At 51.3% G+C, this 25,731-nt stretch overlaps 2 protein-coding genes across 3 annotated transcripts in view; one reads left to right on the forward strand and one right to left on the reverse strand.

Annotated features, from left to right (window-relative positions):
- The window catches only part of Aagab (alpha and gamma adaptin binding protein), a 38,930-nt gene extending 33,136 nt beyond the window's left edge, over nucleotides 1-5,794 (forward strand). The window contains exons 7-10 of one of the 2 annotated variants that reach the window (XM_021172068.3): nucleotides 362-461; nucleotides 2,945-3,049; nucleotides 3,498-3,547; nucleotides 4,112-5,794. In XM_021172068.3, the coding sequence (XP_021027727.1) occupies nucleotides 362-461; nucleotides 2,945-3,049; nucleotides 3,498-3,547; nucleotides 4,112-4,189 (333 nt within the window). In that variant the 3' untranslated portion in view covers nucleotides 4,190-5,794. The remainder of the gene's footprint in view (nucleotides 1-361; nucleotides 462-2,944; nucleotides 3,050-3,497; nucleotides 3,548-4,111) is intronic. The other variant, XM_021172069.3, reaches the window with a different exon arrangement.
- A 4,909-nt stretch (nucleotides 5,795-10,703) lies between these two features.
- The window catches only part of Smad3 (SMAD family member 3), a 110,521-nt gene continuing 95,493 nt past the window's right edge, over nucleotides 10,704-25,731 (reverse strand). Inside the window, exons 6-9 of the mRNA XM_021171797.3 lie at nucleotides 19,457-19,669; nucleotides 18,589-18,726; nucleotides 16,394-16,538; nucleotides 10,704-14,334 (exon numbers count right to left, since the gene is read on the reverse strand). Coding sequence (XP_021027456.1) covers nucleotides 14,211-14,334; nucleotides 16,394-16,538; nucleotides 18,589-18,726; nucleotides 19,457-19,669 — 620 coding nt within the window. The 3' untranslated portion in view covers nucleotides 10,704-14,210. The remainder of the gene's footprint in view (nucleotides 14,335-16,393; nucleotides 16,539-18,588; nucleotides 18,727-19,456; nucleotides 19,670-25,731) is intronic.

A 25,731-nucleotide genomic window follows, 5' to 3' on the forward strand; every position in this document is an offset into this window, starting at 1 on the left:
GGTTACATTTGGCCTTTGTATGTGGGTCCTGGGAACCCAGTTCCAATCTGCACACCTGCAGGACAAGTCCTTTCCTGACTGAACTGTCTCCCCAGCCATAGCATGGATCTCCAGTGATGCAAACAAAACATGTGCTAGCACTCTGTAGCAAAATCTAATATTCATAGTTTCTCCTTGAAAAAAAGTGCAGCTGGGGCAGTGGCTTTGCAGCTGTTTGTGTTGACCTTGTTCCTGTTTGTCTCCTCCTGCAGGGTCTGTCAGTGCTTCTCCACAGCTAGCTGGGGGTGGGAAGAGAAAACCCTTTTGGAATTCTCACTGAACTAGCTTCCTGTTAAGTTGTTGCTTCCCTGTATTTCCCCAGCAGCAGGAGCCGTCGCCAACAGCTGAGAGGACAGAGTCCCTCCCTGGCCATCACAGTGGTGCGTGTGGCTCAGCAGGCGCACAGGTTGACAGCATTGTCGGTAAGTTCCTCCATGAGCTCCCAGAGATAGCAGCAGAATTCAGAACATGGGAAGAGAAGGGACGTGCAGTCTTCTCTCCTTACCTTGTCCCTGCAGTCGGGGTCAGCGGTTACTGACCCATTCCCATCCATGCGCTTCCATAGCTCATCCAGCTTGTGTCCCATTCTGACATTCAAATGGCTGTCTGTGAGGGCCACCTGCGACCTCTGTGCCACTAACTCTAGTATTTCCCGTCCTCATCCTGACTGAGTGGCCTTCAGGACTGTGGACAGTGCTTCACTGAAACCGTGTCTTCTCTTCACTTACCAGCACAGCATCTCCTGGTTTCCCTTCTGCATGCTTTTGCAAGACTGCTCTCCTCCTTTTCCCAAAATTTAAACACTGCTGTCTTCAGTGCTCCATCTAAGCTCGTTTAAAAAAAACTTGTTATTGATTCTTTGTGACTTTCCCATCATGCCCCCAATCCCATTCATCTCTCCATCCCTCCATATCTGCCCGCCACCTTGCAACCTCCCCTGCCCCAAAGAAAACAACAACAAAAATCTCTCTGTGAAACCAATGTGTCATGGGATGGGGTGTCCTACGTGACAACACACTATACCTTTTTGCCCAAACAACTTTTCTTGTAAACCGGGACTCGTCTCGGGACTATGGTGTTGCCCTGTGTCCTGGAGATCCTGCAGCTTTGGATCCAGAGGACCGGCCCCTTTACACACTCCAGCAGTTCATGGTTGGCATTGATGTTGGGGTGGAACAACTCAAAGCCCTGGATCTGGGTCTGGTTGGTAGCTGAGTTGGTCAGCCTGACAGCTCTCTGACGTTCACACCATCAGAGCTAACTCTCCATGACTGCCCAGGCAAGCTCTCCCAATCTCACACCCTTGGGACCAGCTCAACTGCAACCCACAGCAACCAGGGCCAGTTCTACTGTGCTGCCCAGGCAAGGTGCAGGACCCATACTGCCAAGTACTGCAGCCACAAGAAGTGGGGCCAGCGCTCTTGCTCTCAGGCCCTGTGGGCCAGCCCTCCCAGGATGCCTGGCAAGGGGTAGAGCGAGCTCTCCTTAAACTCTTCCTTTTAACATATTTTTAAAACACAAAGTGACCCTGTCTTTATTTCTAGCTTGGTTACCATCTCTCTGCTCAGATAAATCAGAAATATGACCTTTTGCCTGTACATCAATAGCCTACCTGATGTGCACCGAACTAAGACACATTTATGAACCCAAGTGCACTTAAACCAATTGTATAGCAGTGTGGTACATGAAAGGTATTGAAAATCGCTGTCCTCGTCTTTCTAGAACTTATAATAGTCAAGGATGTAGGCATTAGAATGCCATGGAATTGGGTTAAAGTGAAGGCTGCATCTCAAGTAGTGGTAGAGCCGTGAGTGCATGATTCCCAGGGTCTTTTGAGCAGGAGAAAGCAATCTGCCCTCCCAGGGCTGTAGAAAAGCAGACGTATATTTGGGTAAGTTAAAATATCCATGGTGATAAAGGTATGGCTCAGTAGTGCAACTCATTCATAGAATGCCTCCTCCTAAGCGTGTGCAAGGCTCTGGGCTTGATCCCTGGTGCTCCAGGAATGGGGCTGGGAGTCAAAGGAAGAAGAATGGATGGACAGAGCAATGCATGGAAGGGAAGCAGGAGGGATGGACAGAGCAATGCATGGAAGGGAAGCGGGAGGGATGGACAGATTGATAGATGGAAGCAGGAGGGATGGACAGATTGATAGATGGAAGGGGGAGGGATGGACAGAGCCATTGGACAGAAAGAAATGTATAAAGTGAGCTCCTCTCAGTACTCTGTGTTCACGACAGTGGTGGCAGAGAATGTTAGAAAACCAAGGAGCTTACACAAATGCAGACACAGCTCTATCAACGGTGGGAAGGATCTGAGGAGCCCTGGATCCTGGGTGGTCAGGGAAGCTACTGTCACTGTGGAAGAAGGACTAAGGCAGGGCTGGAGAGATGATTGAGTGTTGGGAGAGTGCAGTGCCCTATAGAAGACCCAGGCTTGATTTCCAGCACCCTGCCTCCAGCTTCAGGGAGATCCAAAGCCCTCTTCTGGTCTCTGCTGACATATATCCACTCACAGAAACACACGAATATGCACATAACTAGAGTAAATCTTATTATTTTTAAGTAATGTACTGAGGCAGAAATGGTGAAGGATTCATATTAAGAGTGTATTAAGCAAATGTGGTTTAAAACAGCCCCGCCTCTGGATAGTTTGCTGGCATTTAGGTGAGTTCAGTTTTAAACATGGGCTACTCTGTTTTTCTATGTTTGAGTTGTAGACAGTGTAAGGATGTAGGATGTAAGGATGAAGCTGTGCCCTGTAGGGAGGCTCCAGCAGCCCCACAGAGCACAGCCATCAAGCTGGCCTGTGTCACCACTCAGCTGTTGCCCATGTGCGCACATAGAACTAGCACTGCCTGTACGTAGCACATGTAGACGCAGTCTGTGACCAGCTCTGATTTCAGACCCTATGTTAGACCTGGATATTCAAGAACTGGCCAGTCTTACCACTGGAGGAGGTGATCTGGAGAACTTCGAGAGACTCTTTTCAAAGTTAAAAGAAATGAAAGGTAATTATCCCAGCATGTCTCACAGCCTCGCATGTCGAAGCTTTTCTAGTTTATGTCGTAGGATCTCACTTTGTGGTGGCTAGATTGGATTCTGAGCTCTGGGCTTGGGAAATTCAGCTGCTTAGGAGATTGGACCATTTTGTTGGTAAAAATTCCCTGGGGAAAACATCCTGTCTCTGTCCTCTTCTCCTCACTCACTCTCGAGTTTTCTGAAGTGTGTCTCTTCCTTTCAGTGAGTCTCATTAACACAGCATCTGTCACATCCCCACAACTCACTCACATCCCATCTGGAAAATTTGGGAGAGAGAGCTTCCTAATAGCGTAATGACTGCGCCATGAGTGTATGTCTTAGAAACCCATCTACCACCTCCGAGTGTTAGCGCACCCATGAGCTCCAGATTCTCCTGTGCTGTTAGACAAATTTCTTAAGATATATTTTTCCCCCTAGACAAGGCTGCGACGCTTCCTCATGAGCAAAGAAAGTTGCATGCAGAAAAGGTGAGACGACCCGCAGGTATTTATTGTCTGTACGAGGCTCTGATGTGCGCTGTGCCCTGGGTATTACAGCCAGCTGGATGGTTATTTGTGCAACAGTAACACAGGTGCTGCCATCAGTGCATGTTACGTGACATGGGACCTTCACAGAGGCATCATGCTTGCCTTCCTGTTAATCCAGGGAGCTCTTCGCTGTTTTATCTATTCATTTCCAGAGCAACACATGTTCTTGTCAGGAAATGGACATGCTCAGTGACATCTCCTTATATGAACTGTGTCATCACCGATCTCTCCATCTCCTTTCCAGACACTGAGGCCAGCAGCGTGCTGGGGGTTTTGTTTCTGTCAGGAATGAAGCCAAACATATCCCTACCCTTCACACTCATGTACGGCCCTGATCACATCCAGAAGTCTGGGTCAAAGGCTGCTCGGGGATTTAATGTGTGTTGTTGGAGGGGAAAAGTGTAGAAGTGTAGACCTTAGGCAGTTTGGGTGTGGCATCTGAAGTGAGCTGAAGGTTAGCTGTTACCAACTAACCTGACCTTTGTTCCGTGCTTCCCTCCACAGGTGGCCAAAGCCTTCTGGATGGCAATAGGAGGGGACCGAGATGAGATCGAGGGCCTTTCTTCTGATGACGAGCACTAAGCTCTTCTGCTAGGTTTGACGACTCCGATGCCAGCACCGTGCTCCCCAAGTGCTTCCCTTCTCAACGGGGTTCTCTTCTGCCAAGATTGCCATTAGCACTCTGGCCACCTGACTGGTTTTTGGGGTTCCCTTACCTGAGCTTTTAGAAAGGCGCTAGGGAGAAATCTTTGTTCCTGCCGCATAAGTGACGGAGGAGTGAAATGACAGTGTGGAAACCCTTCAGATCTACAGTCTTCGTTTTAAGAACCTGGGTAAAATGAGGCTCGGAAATGTGTAATACAGGAGAACCAAGTGTCGGAGAGCGCACTGTGACCTCAGCACTGAGGGTCTGAGGCCAGGCTGGGCTCCACAGGGAGTTCTGCTTCTGTGCTAGATTGCCCCATTCATACCGTCTGCAGGTCAGGAGCTTGTGCTATCGGCTGTGTACTGTCACTGGTCCCCGCCAAGAGCACAGCTCTGACCTAAGGTGAATGCTGGTGACAAGAAAGGCAGCTGTAGATGTAGGATGTGCCTAAGGGATAGGGAACAGGTGGCTCATGGGTTTGTCTCTTAGTCCTTAGTAAGTTCAGTGTCTGAGTTCCTGCCACAAAGCAGCAAAAGCCAGGTGTGTCTCTATAAGAAACAGAGGCGAAGGTTTCCTCCTCTGGGGAATGTAAACTCCCCTCTCCCCACTGCTGGGCAAGGGCCCTGAGTGCCCTCGTGTGGACCCAGGGAGCAGCAGTGTTGGTTCTGAGCACACTACTGACACTGGCAGCTGTGCTCTTCGACCACTGAGTGCTCTCCCTGGCGACGTGAGGTTTCAGAGCAGGTCTCCCCTTCTTTCTGCTTGGAAGCCAGAGGTTGCTGTCAAAGCACCAGTTCCAAGCAGTGCGGGGATAGGTGAGCCTCCCAACAGCCAGGTCCTGAGCCACCATCATGGTTCACTTCCAGGGCTGTTGGCTCCTCCACACTCCAGGGCCCAGCCCCAGGGGGGCACGGAGCAAAGTTCTAAAGGAAAAGAGGGGAAAAGGTCTAAAAGTGCCTAGTCTGTCATCACAGACACTTCTGTGAGGCAGGCGTGAGTCCCCTGCATTGTCGTCGGTCTCTAAGGATATGCGGCCATGTACATGGTACTCATCGTGGGCTGAGAGCTGGCCTGACTTAGTGTCAACCATGACTTAGGTCATGACCAGAAACAAGACGTACCTGCTTGGGTACCACTTACAGGACCTGAAACATGCTTGGCCAGGCCAGAACCAACCCAGGGAGGAGGCATGGTCCTGGTGATGACGGTATTCTAGAAACAGTGGGTGCTGGTTTGCTCCGGGTTCCTGTGTTCCCACTCCCCACACTCTGATCTTGTAAGCTTTGAGCTTGGGTTTACCACCAGCCTTTCAGGGGGACTAATACTTTAAGGTGAGTGCATTCACCACTGGTTAGAAGGGAAATTAGGGAAGTTGGCTGTGGGTTGCTAGAAAGGTAGAACTTGTTTTTCTTAAAATATGGAAGATTTTAGAAAATATATTAGGTCACATGATTAAGGGAAGAAATAGACTAGAAAAGGCTGTGGACTTGATTTTGCTGACTAAACAAAACCAAGTAATTAAAAGATGATTTATTTATAAAGTCTGCTAATGTGTTTTGTTCTGTTTGGGAAGAGGTGTGAGTTGGTGGAAGCCTGGTGTCTTTTGTAGTTTGTTGCCTGCAGTGTTTCAGAATCTACTTTGCCTATATATTCCTGAGCTGATGCTGTGGTGACAGGTGTTGTCTACTTATGTGCACATAAGTTAGAGTTCCACGTGGACTGAAGGTAAGAAACTGGCTTTCTGCCTTAAATACCTCTTGTTTCTATAACATAGTGCTTGGCACGTAGTAGGCCCACAATTTTTGTTGACAAGTACAGTCTGCTTGGTGGAAATGATCACAGAGTCTGAAGATCCATGAGTTCTAGATATGAGAGAGAGGGGAGAGAGAGAGAGAGAGAGAGAGAGAGAGAGAGAGAGAGAGAGAAAATAAGTTAAATTTTTCTTCCCTGAAACAATCATGTTATGTAATGATTTCAAAGTGATGAAAGCAAGGCTATTTTTACAGTTTGAAAATATGGCAGAGAATGAGAAGGTTGACAGAACCAGCTGGCTTGCTCTCTATTTATAGAACTTGGCCACATCTGATCTAGAGAGACTAAAGATTTGGGGAAGCTGGGCTTAAATAGTGGGGCAATGTAGAATGTGGTTCAAGGATCATAGGTCTACACCAGGCCTCGCCTGTGAACTGCTCCGAACGAGAGGAAGATGTGTGCCTGCTGTCACCCTCCCACTGTGGAGAGCTGGGGAGGAACGTCTTGACAGTTTATCATGTTCCTTGGGATAGTCTCCTTTAAATTTATTTTTGCGTGTATGGGTGTTTTGCCATTTTTGCCTGCAAGTATGACTACACCACATGGTGCCTGTGGAGGTCAAAAGAAGGAGTTGGGTCATCTGGGACTGGGATTACAGGTGTTTGTGAGCTGCCATTTGGGTGCTGGGAGCTGATTCCAGGTCCTCTGGAAGAGGAATCAGTGCTCTTGGGATGGTCTCTTAACAGTGACCATTGAAAAAGCATGAAGCATGGCCCCTTACCCTGTGTAAGCAGGAGAGTCATGGTGGAGGGGTAAGATGTGGGCTCTAGGGACTATTTTGAGGGTGGGTGTTTGCTGCTGTTAAGCTAAATTTAGCAAGTCTCTAGAATGGACAGGGGTTCTGGTTCATTAGAGCTCTGCTTGAAGGAGAGAGCTTAAGCAAATGCACTGATGACCAGACGTGCTCTTCACACACACCCGTCTACAGGGGACGATTGAGCATTAGATCATTATCAAACAGTCTCAGAGGCCTACAGGGAGAGAGAATGTGAACATCTTCCCCAGTGTTCTGAATCTGGATGGGCTTGTGGGCTGCTCAGACTGGAAGTTGACATCCCCTTTGTGTACCTGGGCAGTGAAGTGCTGCTACAGAGCAGAACGCAGGTCTCTGCTCAGTGACCTGCCTTGTACCTCAGGAGCACACGCTGAGTCTCATGTTCCCCACGGAGCTGCTCTATACCCTAACTATGAGGGAAGTAGGTTCCAGTGCTGAGAGCATCTTGCTTGATTCTGGTTGTTCCTCTGGTGTGTGGAATGAACAGTTATAGCAGTCATGTGTATCTATCCTCAGAATGCTGGGCAGCCCATTTCCAGTGTCCTAGTGATTGAACAGTTCCACTCCCCCATCCCTCCTTATGGAAACCTGGCCTTAAAATTATGACTATTTTTGGTATACAAACTTGCTTGGTGTACATGTGTGTATGGGGAGCGGGAGTCTTATAGCCTTTGTGTGTGCTACATTTATGTGTGTGTACATGTGTGCCACTTGGTGTATGTGAAGGTCAGAGGACAACTTTAAGGAGTTTGTTCTCTCCTTTCACGGTGTGGGTCCTTGAGACTTGAACTCAGGTCATCAGGGTTGGCAGCAAGCACCTTGACCCACTGAGCCATCTTGCCAGCCCGTTTCTTTTGTTTTCGAGATGTAGTTTTGCCACAATGGCCTTCGGCGTTCAGTCCCCTTACCTCAGGCTCTAGAGAACTCAGATGGCAAGTGTACTATGCCCGTGTATGCTCACCACCAAGAAACTGGGCGACAGACACTCAAGCTCACCTTGCTAACCAGGAGCCTCTCTGCTGTCCTTGGGAAAGAAGCAGCCATCAGATGGCTTTAATGCTACAGCGGTGTGAGCTCACTGATGTCCAGGGTCTGTGCTTTATAAGGATAACCGTGTTGGTGGGAAGAAACATTGATTTAACCTGAATTTAAGGACATGGACTGCATTAATGACCCATCCCTAGGAAATCTCCAGACACTCATCATTAGCAAAGTTCAGTTGCTTCAACTTGACTTTCAACCCTGCTAAGGCTGAACCAGCCTGCATGGCCTGTGACTCTTGGTGCCAGCATCAGAGCGAGCGTGACGGAGGAGTCGGTCTTGAGGATGGTGTTTCTATTCTCCTGGAGCTCAGACTTCAGTTCAGATGGGAGCAAGAGGCAAGCAAGACAAGGTCACGTGAAAGAAGGCCAAGCAGACTGGGCAGAAAGTTACGGCCAGCTTACACCACAGCTGTTTCCAAAAGAGAGCCCGGCTCAGAAGAGCTCCTACCCCAGATCTGATAAAGTTGGTGTATGGTGGGACCTGAAAAGCCACATTTGTACCATCCTGGGTGATACTGACACTCCTGGGATGTGCTTTGAGAATCCCGGGGAAGTAATGCTGGATTCCAGATAAAAGCAATAAAGAGTTCATGCACACAGGTAAGTGGAGACATGAAAATTCTCATGGTAAGTCATGACATGAACAGAGGTATAGAAATAAAAGCCCTAACAAATATGCTTGCCTGTCCCAAGGGACTGAGATGCTCTAGGCACAAAGGGTCTTCAGCCGTTCCAGGAAGGCCTGGTAGCAGCAACCTTGACCATACATATCTGATCAGCTCGCTGCACTGAGGATTCTCTGGCTCAGTGGACTCGGCACCAACTATGGGCTATTGCTGTGGGTGAGGTAAAGGGTTGCAGTTATTGTGTCACTCATTTATCCCTGAACTAGAGGGGGACAAATTAGAATTTTGGGACAGCTGTAATAGCAAGTGACCCGGAACTGGGTTTTGGCCACTTCCTTTTCGTTCCACAAATGACTAGCACTGTAGTAGTACAGTGGAAAGCCATAGAAGGCACAGAGCTAAGGTGAAACCCCAGACGGGCACTAGCTGGTGCACCTATTAGGCCACAGGAAGCCAGGGATGCAAGACTGCTATACAGGCCTGCTCTCAGGGACTCCCTGCTTGCAAGGGATGACAGACACAGGTAAACATATGGTGACAAATAAGGGCTTCCTGGGAGGAGAACTGAAAGCAGCTGCAAAGCATTGGTACAGAGGTGGCCACAACAGTATGGGGAGGAGGAGCAGGGGCAGGCACGCAGAGAGGATGGCAGAGTCCCCACCACTGCTGCGCTGTAGAGAATAAGGCAAGCAGTAGAGAGCTGGGCAGAGACAGGAAGGCCAGGTCTTCCATGGACGACCTTAGACTGGGGGCAGTATTGTTTGGCTTTGAGTTCCCCCCATGCCCACCCCATGTTTCTTTCCCTGATCCCTCGAAAGGGGACCGATCCCATGTGTTAAGGGCTGTTCCTGACTCACGGCACTACTGGGAGCTGGAGGAACCTTTGAGATAGGCCTGACCACACAATCACTGGGGCCATGCCCTTGCTCATTCCCCTTCCTTTCATTGCAGGCCCACAGCAGTGGGGATAAATGACCATGGGCTGAAAGGTCTGAGATCATGAGTCAAAACAAATCTTATTATTTCAGGTATCTCTCTCTATAGAGACAGTTATAGCTAATATGGACTGTGTGAACTGTGAGAGCAGGCAGGAGACCAGAGAAGTGGTGGGCTGTGCGGGGTCTAGGTGTTGGAGATGCGGCCATGGTGGTGAGAGCAGAGACTCTTGGTGGGAAGCCGTGGGCAAAGATGACCTCTACCAGTATAGTTCTGCAGAAGGGAATGGTAACTTCTGGTTGTGAACATGGGCAGTTGATGGGCCAGCAGGCCTCTCTCTGTCCCCGAGTTGGAAGCTCGGGGCTGATACAGGAGTCACTAGTGTTTGTGTGGCTGGAAAGCCTGGGCTTGATGAACTTATTATGAAGGACTGTTAAGAACACACACACACAATGTGGTCTGGGAACACAAGGTCTATCCAAGGAGAACTGGTAGGGCCTTTCCAAAGGGGCAGTTTGCTCAACTAGAGCCTCAGCAAGGTGAGGGATCAGGGAAAAGAAACACATGGGGGCTCAGGTAGGAGCTGCCAAGAGCGGGGGCTGAATGGTGAGAAAGGCAGTTGGCTCGGAGTCACTTCCCACAGTTCACTGTGAGTAGTTGCCCAAGGTGCAGACTGGGGTCCAGGCCCTTCCAGGGAACTACAATAAGTCTACAGCAAACCTGGAGGGAAGCTGGGAGATGAGCCTCAGGGCGGAAGGTGGCCTGTGGAGGCCTACCTAAAGGGTGGGGATCTGTCTCCTCTACCCCATTTGAGCCTCTCTCCAGTATTTTGACCATCTTCATCCATGCCTCCTGAGGTTGACATGCATTTCAGTTAGAGCAGCAGCTCATATCTCATTTTGAATTTGGAATTCAGAATGGCATCACAAGGCACGACTTGTAATTTTTCTGTCTCTGGAAAGAGAGTGGCATGGGAGACAGTGACAGCACGGCAGAGGACTGTGAGGGAAGGCCCTGCGGGGCAGGGGAAATAGCCTTGGTATACAGGGGGATTCCAGAATGTGTCTATGACTAGCACCATACCTGGGGAACCCAGGGCGTCCTCCTTGTTAAGGAGGCAAGGGCAGGTATTACTTCAGTGTTGTGGTATTAGCACCTGCTGAGCTCTGAAGCCCCCAGGTCCTGTTGGGGTCCCCTTGTAAATCCCTTTCCCCAGAGACAGCAGCAGGGAATCAGACTGTGCTCCTGCCTCAGGAGCTTTACGGTGAAAAGTTTATTAGAAGGGCGTTTATAAGAAGAGGGGACACGGCTCTTTAACAATGGGGTACAATGCTGTAAGATACAAAAGTTAGAAAAATCTAAAACACTATAAATACATGCTTTTTACAAAGACACTAAAGGCCTGGCTGGCTAAGGAGTGACAAGAACCTCAGCCTCCAAACATCCCAAAACAAGAGTCCACACCAGCGCACTTGCCCTGGCAGCAGCAAAGGCTTCTGGGATAAAAGATGGCTCCAATTTCCATTTGAAGTTCCCACTTCCAGTAGGGAGGGGGCCGTGGTGCATCGGACGTACTGTTGAAGGGACTGGGCTTGACTAGGGCAGCCTGTTTACACACGCCACCACTTGTTGACCCAGTCTACTCTGATGCTTGTGGATCCTGAGCCAAAAAAAGTCACTGCAGCCTCCACCAGTGTCTGGGACTGGCTGTGCCCCAGTTCTCCTAAGTCATTGTCCTCAGGAGAGACCTTTACAACTGTCCTAAAGAAATTAAATAGTTAGCCATCTGAATGGCTTTAAGGAATTGTTACATAAATATGAAAGCGGCAGAATGCTAAACATCACTTTTGTGTTAACACAAGCAGCTGCAGGGGCTGTTCAGGGCGATAGCCATGCATCCACATGTTCCCCAGTCTGCAATGCCACATCTTCACGGTTGACTCACATCCTGGTGTGTGGCTTTCTACCCACTGGGAAGGTGCTGTGAAGGCCGTTACTTAAAGGGGCCAGTAATGGAACACAAATGCCACACAAAGACAGGAGTGAGCTCTGACCAGGTTCCTTCTAATGTAAAGCGCTCACGCATCTAGTCACAGTAAGAATACAGTGCAGAGCTAGAGCCTTCTCAGCCTCTCAAGGACTCAGAAATGGCAGCTTGGGGCTAAGAATGAAGTCAGATATTTGCCTCTGCTCCAGACAACTCAGGCACATGCATGACTGCACAGGCTACTTAAAGAAAACTTTTCTGTGGTTTGAATAAAAACATCAGGCTCTGGAATACATCCCAGCTCTGAGAAGCAAGTTGGGGAAGATGAAGACCACAGCACTCCATAAGCACTGAGGCTTGATGCAATACATTTAGGAAAAAAAAAAAAAAGCACACTCAGGTCAGTGGAGAAGTCTGCCAGCAGCCCTGCCCGCCTTGTGTCCTTCCCAAGAGAGGCCCTGCTCTCCAGTCTAGGCTTTCTTCAAAATGCCAGGTCTCTCTACAGTTGGTCTGGAAGGGAGCCAGCTGCCATGGCAGGCCAGCACAGGACTCTAATTCACGTGGCTGGGACTACCTGAACAAGCACTAAGGAAGGAGGGGCAGCAGAGGAGAAGGGGTACAGAGTCAGCTTCTCAGGGGTGCTGAAGACGAAGGCCTCTGCCTGGGGGTGGGTGTCAGCGGGCGCCCAGGGCTGGAACAGCACATGTAGTCAGGCCACACCCACTGCTGCACTGTCATCTTCTCGATTCTCAACTCCTCTTTAGTAGTAGAGATGCTGTTCATACGAAAAGGAGAATTGATCTGGGAGGGCACTTTGATTACACACACCCAAATGACCTGTGTTCTCCATCATGGTGTGACCTTTCCTAGACTCCAAGCCTTTGACTCTCAGGGATGCCAAGAGTAGACCTGCCTAGAATTTTCTCCTACAGCATTCTCCAGCAACTGGCCACTAACGTGGAGGGGTGTACTCCCACTGTGAGCCTCCAGAAGCCGCCATCTGCTATGAGCAGTGCAATTACTCTCCAGTTGCAGCAGACTGGACTGTCCCTCGCCACCTGGAGGATAGCTGGGGAAGGGGCACAGGAAGCCCCTAGGAAACTGGACAGCAAGTAACATAAACCCCTGCTCACGTCTGATGACACAGGACCATGAATGCTTCCCTAGGAGCCACAGCAGAGCGTTGCTGTGTTCTGACTCAGAGCATGCATGACAGGCAGGCAGTTCCGAGGACTCGTGTGTCTGAAGCAGCAGTCCACAGACCATCTCAGGTATGGCACAATGTTCACGCCCGTGGTCTGTGCCCTTTGAGAGAACCTGAGGGGTTCAGAATTGTATCAACAGCCTGGGGAGACTCTCACAGGCATCTGTGTCTGAAGGAGGATCAGCATGCCCAGCTGGAAATATCCTGCCACGGGCTCCTGCAGGAGGGGCACCAGGTTGGGCCCCAAGAGTCTGGGGGGCATCAGAGGATTTATCACATTGGAGGGTGCACTTTCTTCCCCTCTGTAGCAGGACAGGACTTCCACGGGAAATCCATGCAAAAACATGGGCTCGTCTCTTCACAACAGAAACAGCAGCCAAGAAGCGAGTACCAGTTGCAGGTGGCGATCCTGTGTACCCTGTTCTAAAACAGCCAGGAAAGGGACTTTTTTCCAGTTGAAATAATTTACACTCGTTTTCTCTGTAATTGCCGCTGGGAACAGTGCTCATTACACAGTGTCACAGTTAGCTATGGCATTCCTTTACCATAGCTAGGTAATCCTACATCCCAGGGTGAAGATGACAGAGCGCTCTGCACCAGGCCTGCAATTTTCCAAGGTGTAAAAAAATTTTAATAGCCCTTTTCATTTGCCCATGTCAGCCTGGGATGTCTTACCTCCTGGTGAATTGGCTTCTATGTCTCTCAGCTTCCAAACCTCAGGGCAAGAAGCAGTGGCCGGGTCCATCGTGGTTTTCCAGCCAACATACGTACCCAGGATCGTTTTTTATCAAACAGAAGACATTTCAAAGAGCCTCTGCTAGGTAAATTCATTGATGCAACTTGTCTCCATAAGCCAACACAGCCTATACCTCAGAGTTGTGGTGCCAGCTCCCAGAGATGCATTCATTCAGTGTGGTGCCACCTCACCCAAGGCACACACTCCACGAGTGCCCGTGCTGCTTCCTGTGAACACTTGCACATCCGTCTCTCTGAGATTGATGTGATAGTAGGAACTGTACATCACCAATATGCTGAGCTTCAGCGGGTCCTTCCAAGGAAGGGGCAAGGAAGAGCGGGTTCTCCCCAGCTCTACCCTCCGGCGCGTTCCCGTCTCTCTGCATCCTAGTGGTGGGGGCAAGTACCTATGTAGGCCATCCAGTTTGACAGGTACACCCTCTCTGCGAGAGTGGTGGGACAGGGCATGCTCCATTACAACTTCTCCAAAGGTAAACTCCATACTCCAGCCCTGGAGAAAGGCACTTTCCTTTTGGACTGTGACATCCCAGACCTCTGTCATTAAACAAGGAGTTGGGTGGCGATACACCACCTGTTAGCTCAAGCCACCAGAACAGAAGCCATCACGTGGCCTTCAGACAGGGGCACATGTATGTAGCAGACACAGCTGTTCATAAATCCATCCCTGGGATTTTCTTCTGTGGTCTCAGAAACAGGCTGGTGCCTTAGTTGAGTGGAATCGGTGTTCTTTGACAAGACCAAGTTGGATGGAGTTCTCTTCCACGGTCATTTTCCCCAAGCCCGCCCTCCCCAGCCCGCTCCCTTTACTCCTAGTGTCTCTAAGACACACTGGAACAGCGGATGCTCGGGGAACCCATCTGGGTGAGGACCTTGTCAAGCCACTGCAAGGGCCCGTTCAGGTGTAGCTCAATCCAGCAGGGGGTGCTGGTCACTGTCTGTCTCCTGGAAAAAGAGGGAAGAGGTGAGAGACTAAAATGTTGAGGACACAAGGAAGTTACCACGCTGCTTTCTGCTACCCCAAGACAGAGATCTCTCTTTGTGCTAGATAGGTAAACAGTGCCTAGAGGTGGTGCTAGCAAATGTGGCTGAACCAGGCCAGTCCTCCTGGGAGGGAGAGGACCTCAAAGATTTAAAGGTCGGTTTCCGGGAACCGTGACAAGCCCCCATGCAGAACCTCCTGCCTGAATTAAGGTCTCCCTGGTTCCTAGCTTAGCCACTGGGTAGGTGCCTGCAGCCCCCTTCCAGATTTGGGTCAGCCCCGCAGCTGTCATGACATGCCTGTCTGATGGAGGGCGTTTTTTACAAAGCACTGACAGAGCCACATGCTTCAAGTCCCAGGGTGCTGCTATAATCCCATCTACGGCTTATTTTGGAAAATCTTACCAGCAGAGCTAGCTGGGGAACAATTACTGGAAAAACCAAGGCACACCACACATTTCTTTTCCCTCAAAGCACTTTGTCTAAATTCAGACTTCTTAGTGACGCAGCTCACAGGCAAGCTCCCAGAAGCCTCCACCGAGCAAAGGCTATCTGCTGTGGCGACATACGGGTGCCAGCTGGAGGTGAGGCTTAGGCTGCAGGCCCACTTACAGCTGCTTTAAAGAACCAGCCTGAAACCTTACTCTGTTTGGCCCACAATGCAGGAGGGCATGGCTGTTCTGGGAAGGGGCCGCACCCGCCACTAGGCTGCCTGCCGTGCTATGCTGCCAGGCAGCAGTGACGCAGTAAGCCGGGTAGGACGGGGTGTGCTGGCAGGGTTTCCTCTGTGGTGATACAGTGCCCTAGAGAGGGGCTTCTGCCAATCTTTGAAGATGGGCAGCCCTGGTGCTGTACCACTTTCGGGGCCATCATCCTGAGGCTAACCCTCCCTCAAGCCTCATGTGCTTTGCTTGAACAGCTCGGGAGGTTCAGTCAGCCTGGGGCCTCTGCCTGAAGGCAAGCAGGCCTCCCGGTTCTTTCCTTTGGGGTTTGTGTGTTAAAGAATTCATTTTCTAACCTTTCACTCTGATTCCCTAAATGATCTAAATCCTGGGCTAAAAGGTTGGCTCAGACATCTGTCCAGCCAGACCTTTGGGCCAGGTCACCGCAGCATGGCTGGGAGTAATTCTGCAGTCTGAGCAGTTGGTGACCCTCCCTGGATTTCAGATTCAAAGGCCCAGGGTGCTTTGCTCACTGGCACCATGGGGCATCCATGAAAGAGCAACAGCTCTGAAACCTAGACGGCGAGGTTAGATTTTACAGACCTCCGTCCTCTGCTGAGAATCTGACTTTCCATAAGTCATGCTCATCGGGGTTTCATTACAAATGGTGGCCCGAAGCCAATATTGAAATGGGTTTGGCTAGGGTGCAGAATGACTGCAAAACAAAACCGATTCCAAACATCTGGAAAAATGAAGAGAAGGGGCGAGGAACTTGCAAGGCGCTGGCTGCAGCTGACGTGTGGGTACCTCTGTGCGGCTCCACTCTGGGGGCCAGGGAGGAGGCATGGAGCAGAAGGGTATGTGGCCCTGCCTCCCAGACCTCTCCTGTCCAGCATGGGAAAAGGAGACTGCCTTCTCATTAAACTGAGTCTAGACAGCCTGAGGGCCTCAACCAAGCAGACCAGGTAGACCTTGCTATTACTGGTACCATGTTTAAAGTGCTAACTGGCATTCTTTAAATGAAAATATCTACATGAATTAGCTGTTCTCTATAAAACACTCGAATCTCCTTCCTTGTCAGGGAAGACAGTCATCCTGAGAATCCGTCCCAAGAAAATTGAGGACACAGCAGCCCAGGAGTGGCCAAGTCTGAACCTGTCTTTTCCACCTGACTCTCCATAGGCTTTTAGCCTCCATAGCTCTACAAGAATATGCCAGCATCCCCACAGTGGGCCTAGAGATGCTGATGGAGCTTGAGAGCTGCTGAGCACTAGACTAAGGCTGTGACGCTATCCTTGGCTGCCATGCCTTGCCTAGAGCTGGCTCCCTCTACCACCACTAAGGGCAGCTTAGGCACTGACCTGTACTCTGCTCCCCAGCCTTTGACGAAGCTCATACGGATGGTGCACATGCGCGTCAGCTGGTAGACAGCCTCAAAGCCCTGGTTGACAGACTGAGCTAGAAGGGCAGCAAATTCCTGGTTGTTGAAGATCTTCAGGTTGCAGCCTGCCAACCACAGACAAGTCAGATAAGCCAATCCCGGGACCACCCGAACAGTTGGATTCACACACCTCAAGTGGCATACTATGGTCCCACCCAGTGGCTATCTGCTCTGAGCTCATCACCATGCAAGGATAGGCCTTCTCTATTCCTACGCTTGATCTGCACACCCTTAGCAGGGAGATGCATGTGCAAGGGATGGTACAGGCCGGCCTATAGGAGCCACCTCCACATGCTGGGATGCCAAGAAGGAAGCTTGGAAGTGGGCTTAGGTGATACAGGGATGGCCTAGAGAGGCTGAGGCAGAACCCTAGGCTTCAGAGAGGTAGGGCACCTGAGCCTGGTTTCCAATACCTTGTGTGGTAGCCACCTGGGGACAGGTGCTCCTACATTGGTACAATAGCAGGGCATATGGCAATGAGGTGGGCATGGGACCTGCTAACACAGGGATGCTCTGCAGAGGGTCAGAGCACCTTCCACCAGATAGCCCTGTCTCATGCTCGGGCTGGGGAAGATAGCTGGGTCACATGGTAGCCTCCGGATACAGGCTTGGTCTGAGGTGACATTAACAACAAAGTGTATCTAAATTCTCCATAGTACAGCTAGAGACAGGCACAAATAACACTGAAAATAAACCTGTTTGAAGTCTTGCTACCCAAGTGCCAGGATTGCATGACCCAGAAGATAAAGGCCAGAGTCCGTGTCCAGTAGCTGGTAGACTAGCAGAGACCCCATTTGCTGTGTGACTCTGTTTTGCTTCTCTTGACTTACTATCTCCTTTGGGGGTGTGGGGAGCTAGGCTTGGTTATCAGAGCCCTAACAGTCTCTGAGCTAACAGGACACTACCAGGGCCAGTTTAGCCGTCACCAGCTGTGGAGATGGAGGGGGTAAGGCAGCAAGCTGAGAATATACCACCTAGCTTCCACCTCCACCCCTGCCTGCTCCTGGAGGAGGTAGGTAAAACAAAGCGTGGTCCATAAGCCCCTCTGGGACTGCAGCCTCAGCTGAGCCAACAGACTGAACACCAGGCTAGTTAGCGAGAGTCCTCCATGGCGCAGCCCTGCTGTGGCTTCCTCAAAGCTCTGGGTCTTTTGAGAAGCCGCTCACTCTCAGAACTTCTCTCCCTAGCCTTTTCTTAGAGCCACAGGGGTCGCTAGAGATGAGTGAACCCAGAGATGTGAATGCTCTTTGTAAATGAAACCACAGAAGCTGCCCAAACAAAGCTCTACTCCCAGCTGAGATCTTCTACAATCTGGCTGGCCCCGCCCACAGCCCACTGTCATCTTCTCAGCAGTACACAGGACGAGGAGCTACAATGTGTCCCAGGCAATGGCCAGCTGGACACAGGCCACATACTGTATGAGGAGTGTATTGGCTTTATGGCTTGGGAGTAGGGGAGTTCCAGCCTGGCAGTTCTCAGGGGTCCAGGGGACATCCTCAGAAAGACCTCGGCTCTACAGAATAAACCCAGAATTGATCCAAGGCCTGAGTCCAGGATGCCTTTTAAATATCTCCTTGTCTTTTACATGGCTCCCCCATCCAGCACACCCAGTGTCCCACCCTCGTCACACTGTCCTTTCCGGTACATGCCCTCCCAAACTTCACCCCACCATCTCCTGACACCTATCACCTCCAGGACACCTTTCCTGATCATCCCACAGGTAGATAGCCTTTCTTGCTGTCGGGGCTGTTTGCCAGGGACTAATAGCCCTGGGTGTGTCACAACCACCCTGTGTCCATCTTAAACACTTCAGGCCTGTAAAGCCGTGGCTACAGGAGCACCTCTGTTCGCCTCTCCCATCTTGCTCTAGATCTTGGTGTCGACCCAGAACACATCCTATGCTTGGAGAAAGAATGAAGGAAGACAGTGCCTAACTCCTGGGGGTGATGGAGGGCGTCCTGGGTTACAGGTTTGTTAGACACTGCCTCTGTTCTCTAGGTCAGTGGTGCACAGACAGGTACAGTGTCAACATAAACACCAGTGTGGAGGAAAGGCAAACACTTCCAGGGCATGCCTCAGGAGCCATGGCACAGGGCAGCATCCTCCAGAGGTTACCTGGTGGGATCTTGCAGACAGTGGCCGGGTGCCAGCCATAGCGCTGGTTGCAGTTGGGAGACTGGACGAAAATAGCACTGTCACTGAGGCACTCCGCAAAGACCTCCCCTCCGATGTAGTAGAGCCGCACACCTCTCCCTGCGGAGGTCAGAGGATACTGGGTCAGAGACCAACTAGACCAGCTGGAGATCGGGCATCTGACAGAGCTGCAAGTGGCTACTCCAAGCCAAGTGGGAGAATGGTGGGCAGCTCTGGGTTCCTAAAGCAGCTGGAACAGCTGGCACAAGAAAGAGTCTGGACCCAGTCCCAATAATAACTTCTGCCATTACCCAGCCTCAGGCCTGAGCTCCTGTCTAGAGGAGAGAGGTAATCACCTTCCTTAGAGTTACTATAACAGTGCCTGGAGGGATAGCTGCTGCCACCCCACTGTTCTACTCTGTACCCCCCACCCTCAACCCCACTCCACAAGGCACAGAGGTGCCTTGGTGAAGTTGCTACTGGGGCTTTGGCACTCCCTGGTCCCTTGCCAAAGTGACCTCCCTTCCCTAGTTTAGTCTGCATTTTTATCTCTTTCCCTCCATCACCTAAATCCATTCCAGATGGACAGAAATTCATTTTCAGCTGACTCAGCACATCAGTGGTTACGTAAACATTGAGCTCTGCCCAGTGGGGATGTCCCCTTGTGCTCACAAGAGGCCCAGAGTACGAGAAAGCAGCTCCATTCAAGGACCAATGTCCTGTGGGCCGAGGCCAGGTGACATATCTACACACTGTGCCACACTCCTACCTCCTCTGTCTGGGTCCTACAGCACCCGGTGCTGGGGGTCTCAGTGTCCCCAGGAGGCAGGAGTGGGGACGGGTATATTACCGATGTGTCGCCTCGTAAGTTCCACGGCTGCATTCCGGTTGACATTGGACAGCAGGCCCAGACAGAAGCGCTCCGAGTTGGAGGGGTCAGTGAAGCCATCTACTGTCATGGATGGCTGTGAGGCGTGGAATGTCTCCCCAACTCGCTGGTTCAGCTCGTAGTAGGAGATGGAGCACCAGAAGGCAGGCTCACAGTAGGTGACTGGCTGTAGGTCTGAAGAGACATGGGGTGTGCCAGGTCAATAGGTATTCAGGTAGGCTCTGGAAGACTTTCTCCTCCTCTGACCTCCCAATGCCCGTTGTACAAACCCTTCAGGGTGCCAGAGAGTGAGATCCTCAGAATTTAGGGGAGACCTTGCAGCCTATAGAAGAGGAGACACTGGGTTCACAGTGGGCTGACAGGCAGCCTGCCCCACAGTGTCTGGCTTTTCTGTGAACAGAAGCAGCCTTCGGAGAATGGCTAGCCCAAACATGAAACGGGTCAGGACCAAACAGCACTATAAGCAACCCCAAGCATATTCTATCTGTGGTGTGGGCCACAGCACACTCTACAGCAGCCCCTTGCAGGGTCCCCTTGGCAGGCAGGGTCCTGGCAGCTGTTCTCTTATAATCCCGCAACCTCCTGCGGGACTGCCTGCACACTGTGCTGCCTCCAACTGCTTCTCCACACTGAAGCTCTACTGCTGGCCTTAGGAAGGGGCTTTAAGCCCACTTTGCCCCATTTAAATAGTCCACCTACTGCTCACTGCACCATCTACCTCAGACTCTACTCTGGAGGACTCCCAAATATTTGTGCAGCCACCTGGTGATTTTGTGTGTCTTTGTGCAAGCTGGTATCCATAAGTGTCCAAACTATCCAACTTGACTGTGAGGTCCTAAAGTCCTCTCTCCTCCCTTGCATGAGGCTCTGATGAGTAGGGAATAGGGATGGCTCAGCATCGGCCTGAGAATCCTGTCTGCTGCCTGCCAGGCAATTTGGAGAGTGGCTAGGGGCCCGTGCTCAGTATTCCTTAAGTGGCCAAGCCAAAGAACAGCAGCTGCTGTGTTGTCCATGGGGAAGGGCCTAGACCGCCCCCAGTGACAAAGTGGCCCCGAACTCCTGCAGTCCAGGCACATGGTCCTTGTAAGGGTGAGGTGAGGACCCAGCCCCAATCCTGACACTTTACACAGTACATATAGCCAGAGACAGCCCCAGGTTCAGCACACCCGAAGCTAGGGCAGATGGCTGCCTGAGAGAAAGGGGGTCTAGCTAATTATGGGATGGTCAGATGCACCTTCAGCCTGTACTCACTGGATACTAATAGCATATATATACCTCACCCTCTCAAGTACTGACAATAAAAACTATTCCTAGTACTGCCAGATGTGTTCCACAGGTTGGAAGCGCTCCCCACTGAAAGCCACTGCCCTTTTATGTTGAACCAGCATGACTTCATTCATGTTCCCTATGTCAGCTCTAAATCACCCCTGGGCACATGTGGCATCCTCTATGCCACTGGAGCCATCAGCGGATACCCCGAGCTAACTCGAGTAAGATGTGGCCATGCAGCAAATAGCATATGGTACCAACAGTGATGATGACCCTGACGATGGACCTAAGAACTCCCTGACCCTGTCTTGACTTTCCAGAAGAACAAAGCTTCCTTTCTCCCTGTTCTCACAGTTGAGTAAGAGGCCAGGAGGACAGAGGCAGAGGATCAAAGCTACTGTACAGAGAAGGGAGTGATGGGACAGGAGCAGCTGTGGCCTGTGCCCCTGGCTCCTGAGGCTGGGCTGAGCCACATCAGCCATGTCCGGCCCTGGCTTTGCTCCACGCTTCCACATTCCAACGAGATAAGCTAGATTCTAAACAATGTGGCCACTAGAATGTGAGCTATGTTGCATTGGACACTTTGGGTTGTTTTGTTTAAAAAAAGAAAAAAGAAACCAGGGCTGGCCAAGGTTTAAAGTGTTCAGGTGACGTGTCAGTACCACTAGCTGCTACTGCCCGGGTACAGGCTCTACTGCCCTTGAGGTGTATACGTAGGGACATGATCTCCTACTCTGGTCTGTTTCCTAGTCTCTGTCAAGACTAGTTCTAGAAGACAACTAAAGCAGCCATCTCGGTCACTGTGCTCCTGGCCTGTGTCACTCTGAAGAGGCAGCCTTGGCTGCTCCAGGCCAGCCCTGCCTTCCTCAGTAACCTGGATGGCACATTTATCTCCCTCACCCCCAAATTTCAAAGTCCTCCCTAGAATTCCATGGGCCTAGTCCTAGGAACACTGACACCCACCAATCCAAACAAAGGTGGCAGGTCACTCAGAGTGTCTGTCACACCTGGAGGAACACTGTTCTGGGAAAGGTGAGCTTTGGGGGTAGAGAAAGGCCTTCCCAAGGAGCTATTGTACCCTCCTCTAAACAGCTCTGTGATGGCCCAGGCACCCGGAGTGGCAAAGGAGGGAGGCTGAGCTCAGATGGACACGACATCAGGACTCACAGCAGCTGTGTCATGGCACCAGGACATACCACTTGAAGGCTGCCACTTCAGAGAGTACCTGACTCAACTCTGACTCAGAAACAGGTAGAATAGGATAGCCCCCTGTATGGCTTTTAATTCGCTGCACATGGCTGTGCCTTTGAGTTCTCTCCCCCTCCATCCCCACTACCAGCCCTAGCTGCTCCTTCAGGCATTCCAGCCATAGCAGGTACAAAGCAAAAAAGTATAATTGCTCTATCTTCCTGCAGTGGTAGCCCTGCCCCTGCCCCATATGCAATGCTTTTCTGGCAAAAGTCAGGACTCTGGCGAGAAGAGAACTACCACTGGTAGAAGTGTGTGGTATCAGATACTGACAGCTTGGCTCTGAGCTTCCTAAAAGACCGAACAGTAAGGGGCCATAGTTGTGGTTTGGTCCTGTAATGCACCCTATAAGCTCATACGTTCGAATACTTGGTCCCCAGCTGGTGGTGCTGTCTAAGGAGGTTATGAAACCTTTGTGACACAGGGCCAAGCTGGCAGATGTAGGTCCCTTTGGAAGCAGGCCTTGGGGGTTACAGCCTTCCCTGAGTTCTGGTTCCACTCTCTGCTTTCAGATCTACCAAGGTTTGAACAAAGTGTGCTTCGAGATCCAGCCAACATGGGCTTAGCTGCTCCAGCCACCTTGCCATTCCCTGGAGTGAGCACACCCCAGGTTTCAGAGTTTATCAACAGATGCCCATGCAGTTTACACCAACCCTGAAGACCTGCTACGCAAAGGCTCCTCTCACAGCAAGACTGCATCAGCTGATTCTCCAAGAAGCACGAGTTTGCTCTGTCGACCAAGGCTTCCAGTCACCTGGGGTATTCGATTAGATTTTTGACTCCACATAGCCCAGTTCCAACTAGCCTGCCCAGTCCCTGTTAATACCCTCCCAGAACCGAAATGCTGGAGACATGAAACCTCCAGCCCCAGCCATCAGGGCCCCCACCTCCACCAGCATGGTGTCAGGCAGGCTTCTCGAATGGCATGGGGCACTCAATTCTCCACTGGCCCCAGGCCAGCCTAACGCATTGGCTGGCTTCAGTTCCAAGCCCTGCTCCAAGCTGGCACAGGCTCTCTGTTTTGTTTAAGGAAAGGAAAACAGAATAAAACCCAGAAGGCGACACTCGGATTAAGGGGTGCCTATTAAAAACATGTGCAAAAGATTCCAGTTGGCAGAAGCAGAGGAGAGGAGAGGGGGGCACATCAACTTTCCCCTGAACTGAAGCAGGCGATGGGCAAAGGTCTGCACAGGGGGTAAACATAGGACTTGAGGTCAAAGCACAGAAGCCGGGCTAGTCTGGGCCCTCCCGACCCATGGAGAGCAGGTCTGGCTCAGTCTTCAGGACTCCATCCTCCAACTCCATATCCCTTCAGCTGTCTCTTCCTCAGCTGTTCCCTTCCAGTGGAGTGTCCTGCCCCATCTGTATGATCCTGAGTAGCAAGGCCCAACACAGGTGACAGAAGACATTCCCTCATGCAAAGAAATCCCATGCCCAACCACCTGGGCACTTTCTCATGTGCTACAGGGGTTGGTCCTCTGTAACCCCAGCATCTGGGTCCTAACTCTGGCCTCTGAGGTTAAGGCAGAGAGCTACGGCATGCAGAGGAATGAGGGCAAGCTCCTGCAGCCTCGGACCAGTTTACTAATTCCAGAAAACACATCTCTGTGTGTGTGTGTGTGTGTGTGTGTGTGTGTGTGTGTGAGTGATATGCATGTGCCTTGGGACCGTCTCAGGTGTCAGTCCCCACTTTCCACCGTGTTTGAGACAGGGTCTCTTGCTCAGCTGGCCCATGAGCTTCCAGGAGTCTCCAGTCTCTGCCTCCCATCTTGTTGTAGAATGCTACATCCAGCATTCCATGGGTTCTTGGGATCTGTGCTCGGGCCTTCACGCTTGCATGGATGTACCCAGTGAACCACTTGCCTAAGCACCTGCCTGTGTTCTCACACGCCCACCAAAGGCTGCAGCTCCAGGTGGCCTTTACGAAGTACCTGTCTAGCAGCATGGACCCAGCTGGCTTCTCTTCATTTCAGGGGTCTTTCATGGCTCCTACTACCCAGCCCTGTCCTCTCCCGCCTTCCCTGTCATAGGCACTCCAGGAAGCGATTACCTCAATCGGCTCCAGCTCTCTGCTGCCCCGGGGCTCTCACGAGGACCTTGGTTTCCACATCCCAGCCACACCCTACATGTGTCACTGTGAAGCAGGGGACAGCTTACTCACCAGAGGGATCCAACTGTCACCTTTCCCTAACCTGCTGCTTCCGTCCCCTGTTTTCTTCAACCTTCCTGACTCAGACACTTAGGAAGTTCCAGGTGACCCACCCAGCATGATGTGTCTGATAGGAACAAGCCCAGCTCACAGCCCCTGCTCAGAGAAACAATAATGTCAGGGGTTCCCCAGGGCCAGCCTCTCCACCGTGCCCAGCTGGGGCTCAGTCATGCCTTTGGGCCCTCATCACCCAGGTAACTGCACCAGTGCTTCAGAGAAGTGGCTTCACTGTGGCCGAAAGCTCATCCTTCCCCAGACCTGAGCTGGGGCCTGGCCTGGAGTGGGGAAGGGATGAAAGAAGTAACTGGATGCTGTACACTTGCCTAACAGTTTCATAACCAGATCTTTAGAAGGCATACCTGTAACCTTGAGATACCCTCATCTTTTTCTTGAAAGCACTGTGCTGGCTAGTTGTATATCAACTTGACAAGCTAGAGTCATCTGAGAGCAGGTGAACCTTGGTTAAGAAAATGCCTCCGTAAGATCAGGTTATAGACAACCCAGTAGGGCATTTTCTTAATTAGTGATCAACAGGTGAGGGCCCAGCCCATTGTGGGTGAGGTCATCCCTGGGCTGGTTGTCCTGGGTTCTTTAAGAAAGCAGGCTGAGCAAGCCACGAGGAACAAGCCAGTAAGCAGCACCCTTCCATGGCCTCTGCATCAGCTCCTGCCTCCAGGTGTCTGCCCTGCTTGAGTTCTTGACCTGATTTCCCTCAATGATAGACCAGCCTGTGTCCCTCTGGCTGTCTCCCAGACAGGACCCCTCTCCCTGATCCACCTACTCCCACGATGTCAGACAAGCCTTTCAATGCTGTTCTTTGATTGGACTTGCTGGAATGATCGGTGGATAAGGAAGAGAAGTTCCCAGCAGCCACCTGATTGTGGGAAGGCCACAAAATGGAAGGGATTCCCCCTTTCTTGGAGGTATTCTATGCTACCCACCCTAGGACTTGGTTGGAAAAGGCGTCACATAGGCCTTGTGTGCTTTGTAACAATGCCCTCCCCTTGGACCAACAGCAGACACGAAGCAATGGTTGCCACTCTGGGCCTTGGACCCCAGCCTCCCTGACTCCCCAGGGAGGCTGTAAGGCAGAGCAACCTCAGTCAATTTTCTCCAGGCCCCTCACACCTCAGGAGGGCAGGCCTCTCTGAGGTCTGTCCCATCCGGTTCATTCCAACTTCCCTCAGGGTAGCCACCAACTACTTGGGTTTCCCTCTGCTTCTTCTCCAGTAACTTCTTATCAAATGCATACTCTATACAGTGGCCAGATTACCTCTACGGAGCTGCCATGAAGCTCCGAGACCCCTTCAGCATACCGGCAACCTCACATTGTGGTTTGGGGGGTGAGGTGGCATTCAGGGCTCAGCCTCACCTGGCCCCTGCCCTCCCCGCCAGCTGATGACCGCCATACTGCTGACTTTCTTGGAGCATACATGTCTTCTGTCTGCATCCCCCCCACCCCACCCCACCCCCAGCCCCCATCTCATTGCCGCATCTGCTCAACCCGTTG

This window comes from Mus caroli, unplaced genomic scaffold (assembly GCF_978045245.1).
Source record: "Mus caroli unplaced genomic scaffold, Mus_caroli_1 scaffold_11, whole genome shotgun sequence".
Taxonomy (NCBI): Eukaryota; Metazoa; Chordata; class Mammalia; order Rodentia; family Muridae; genus Mus; species Mus caroli.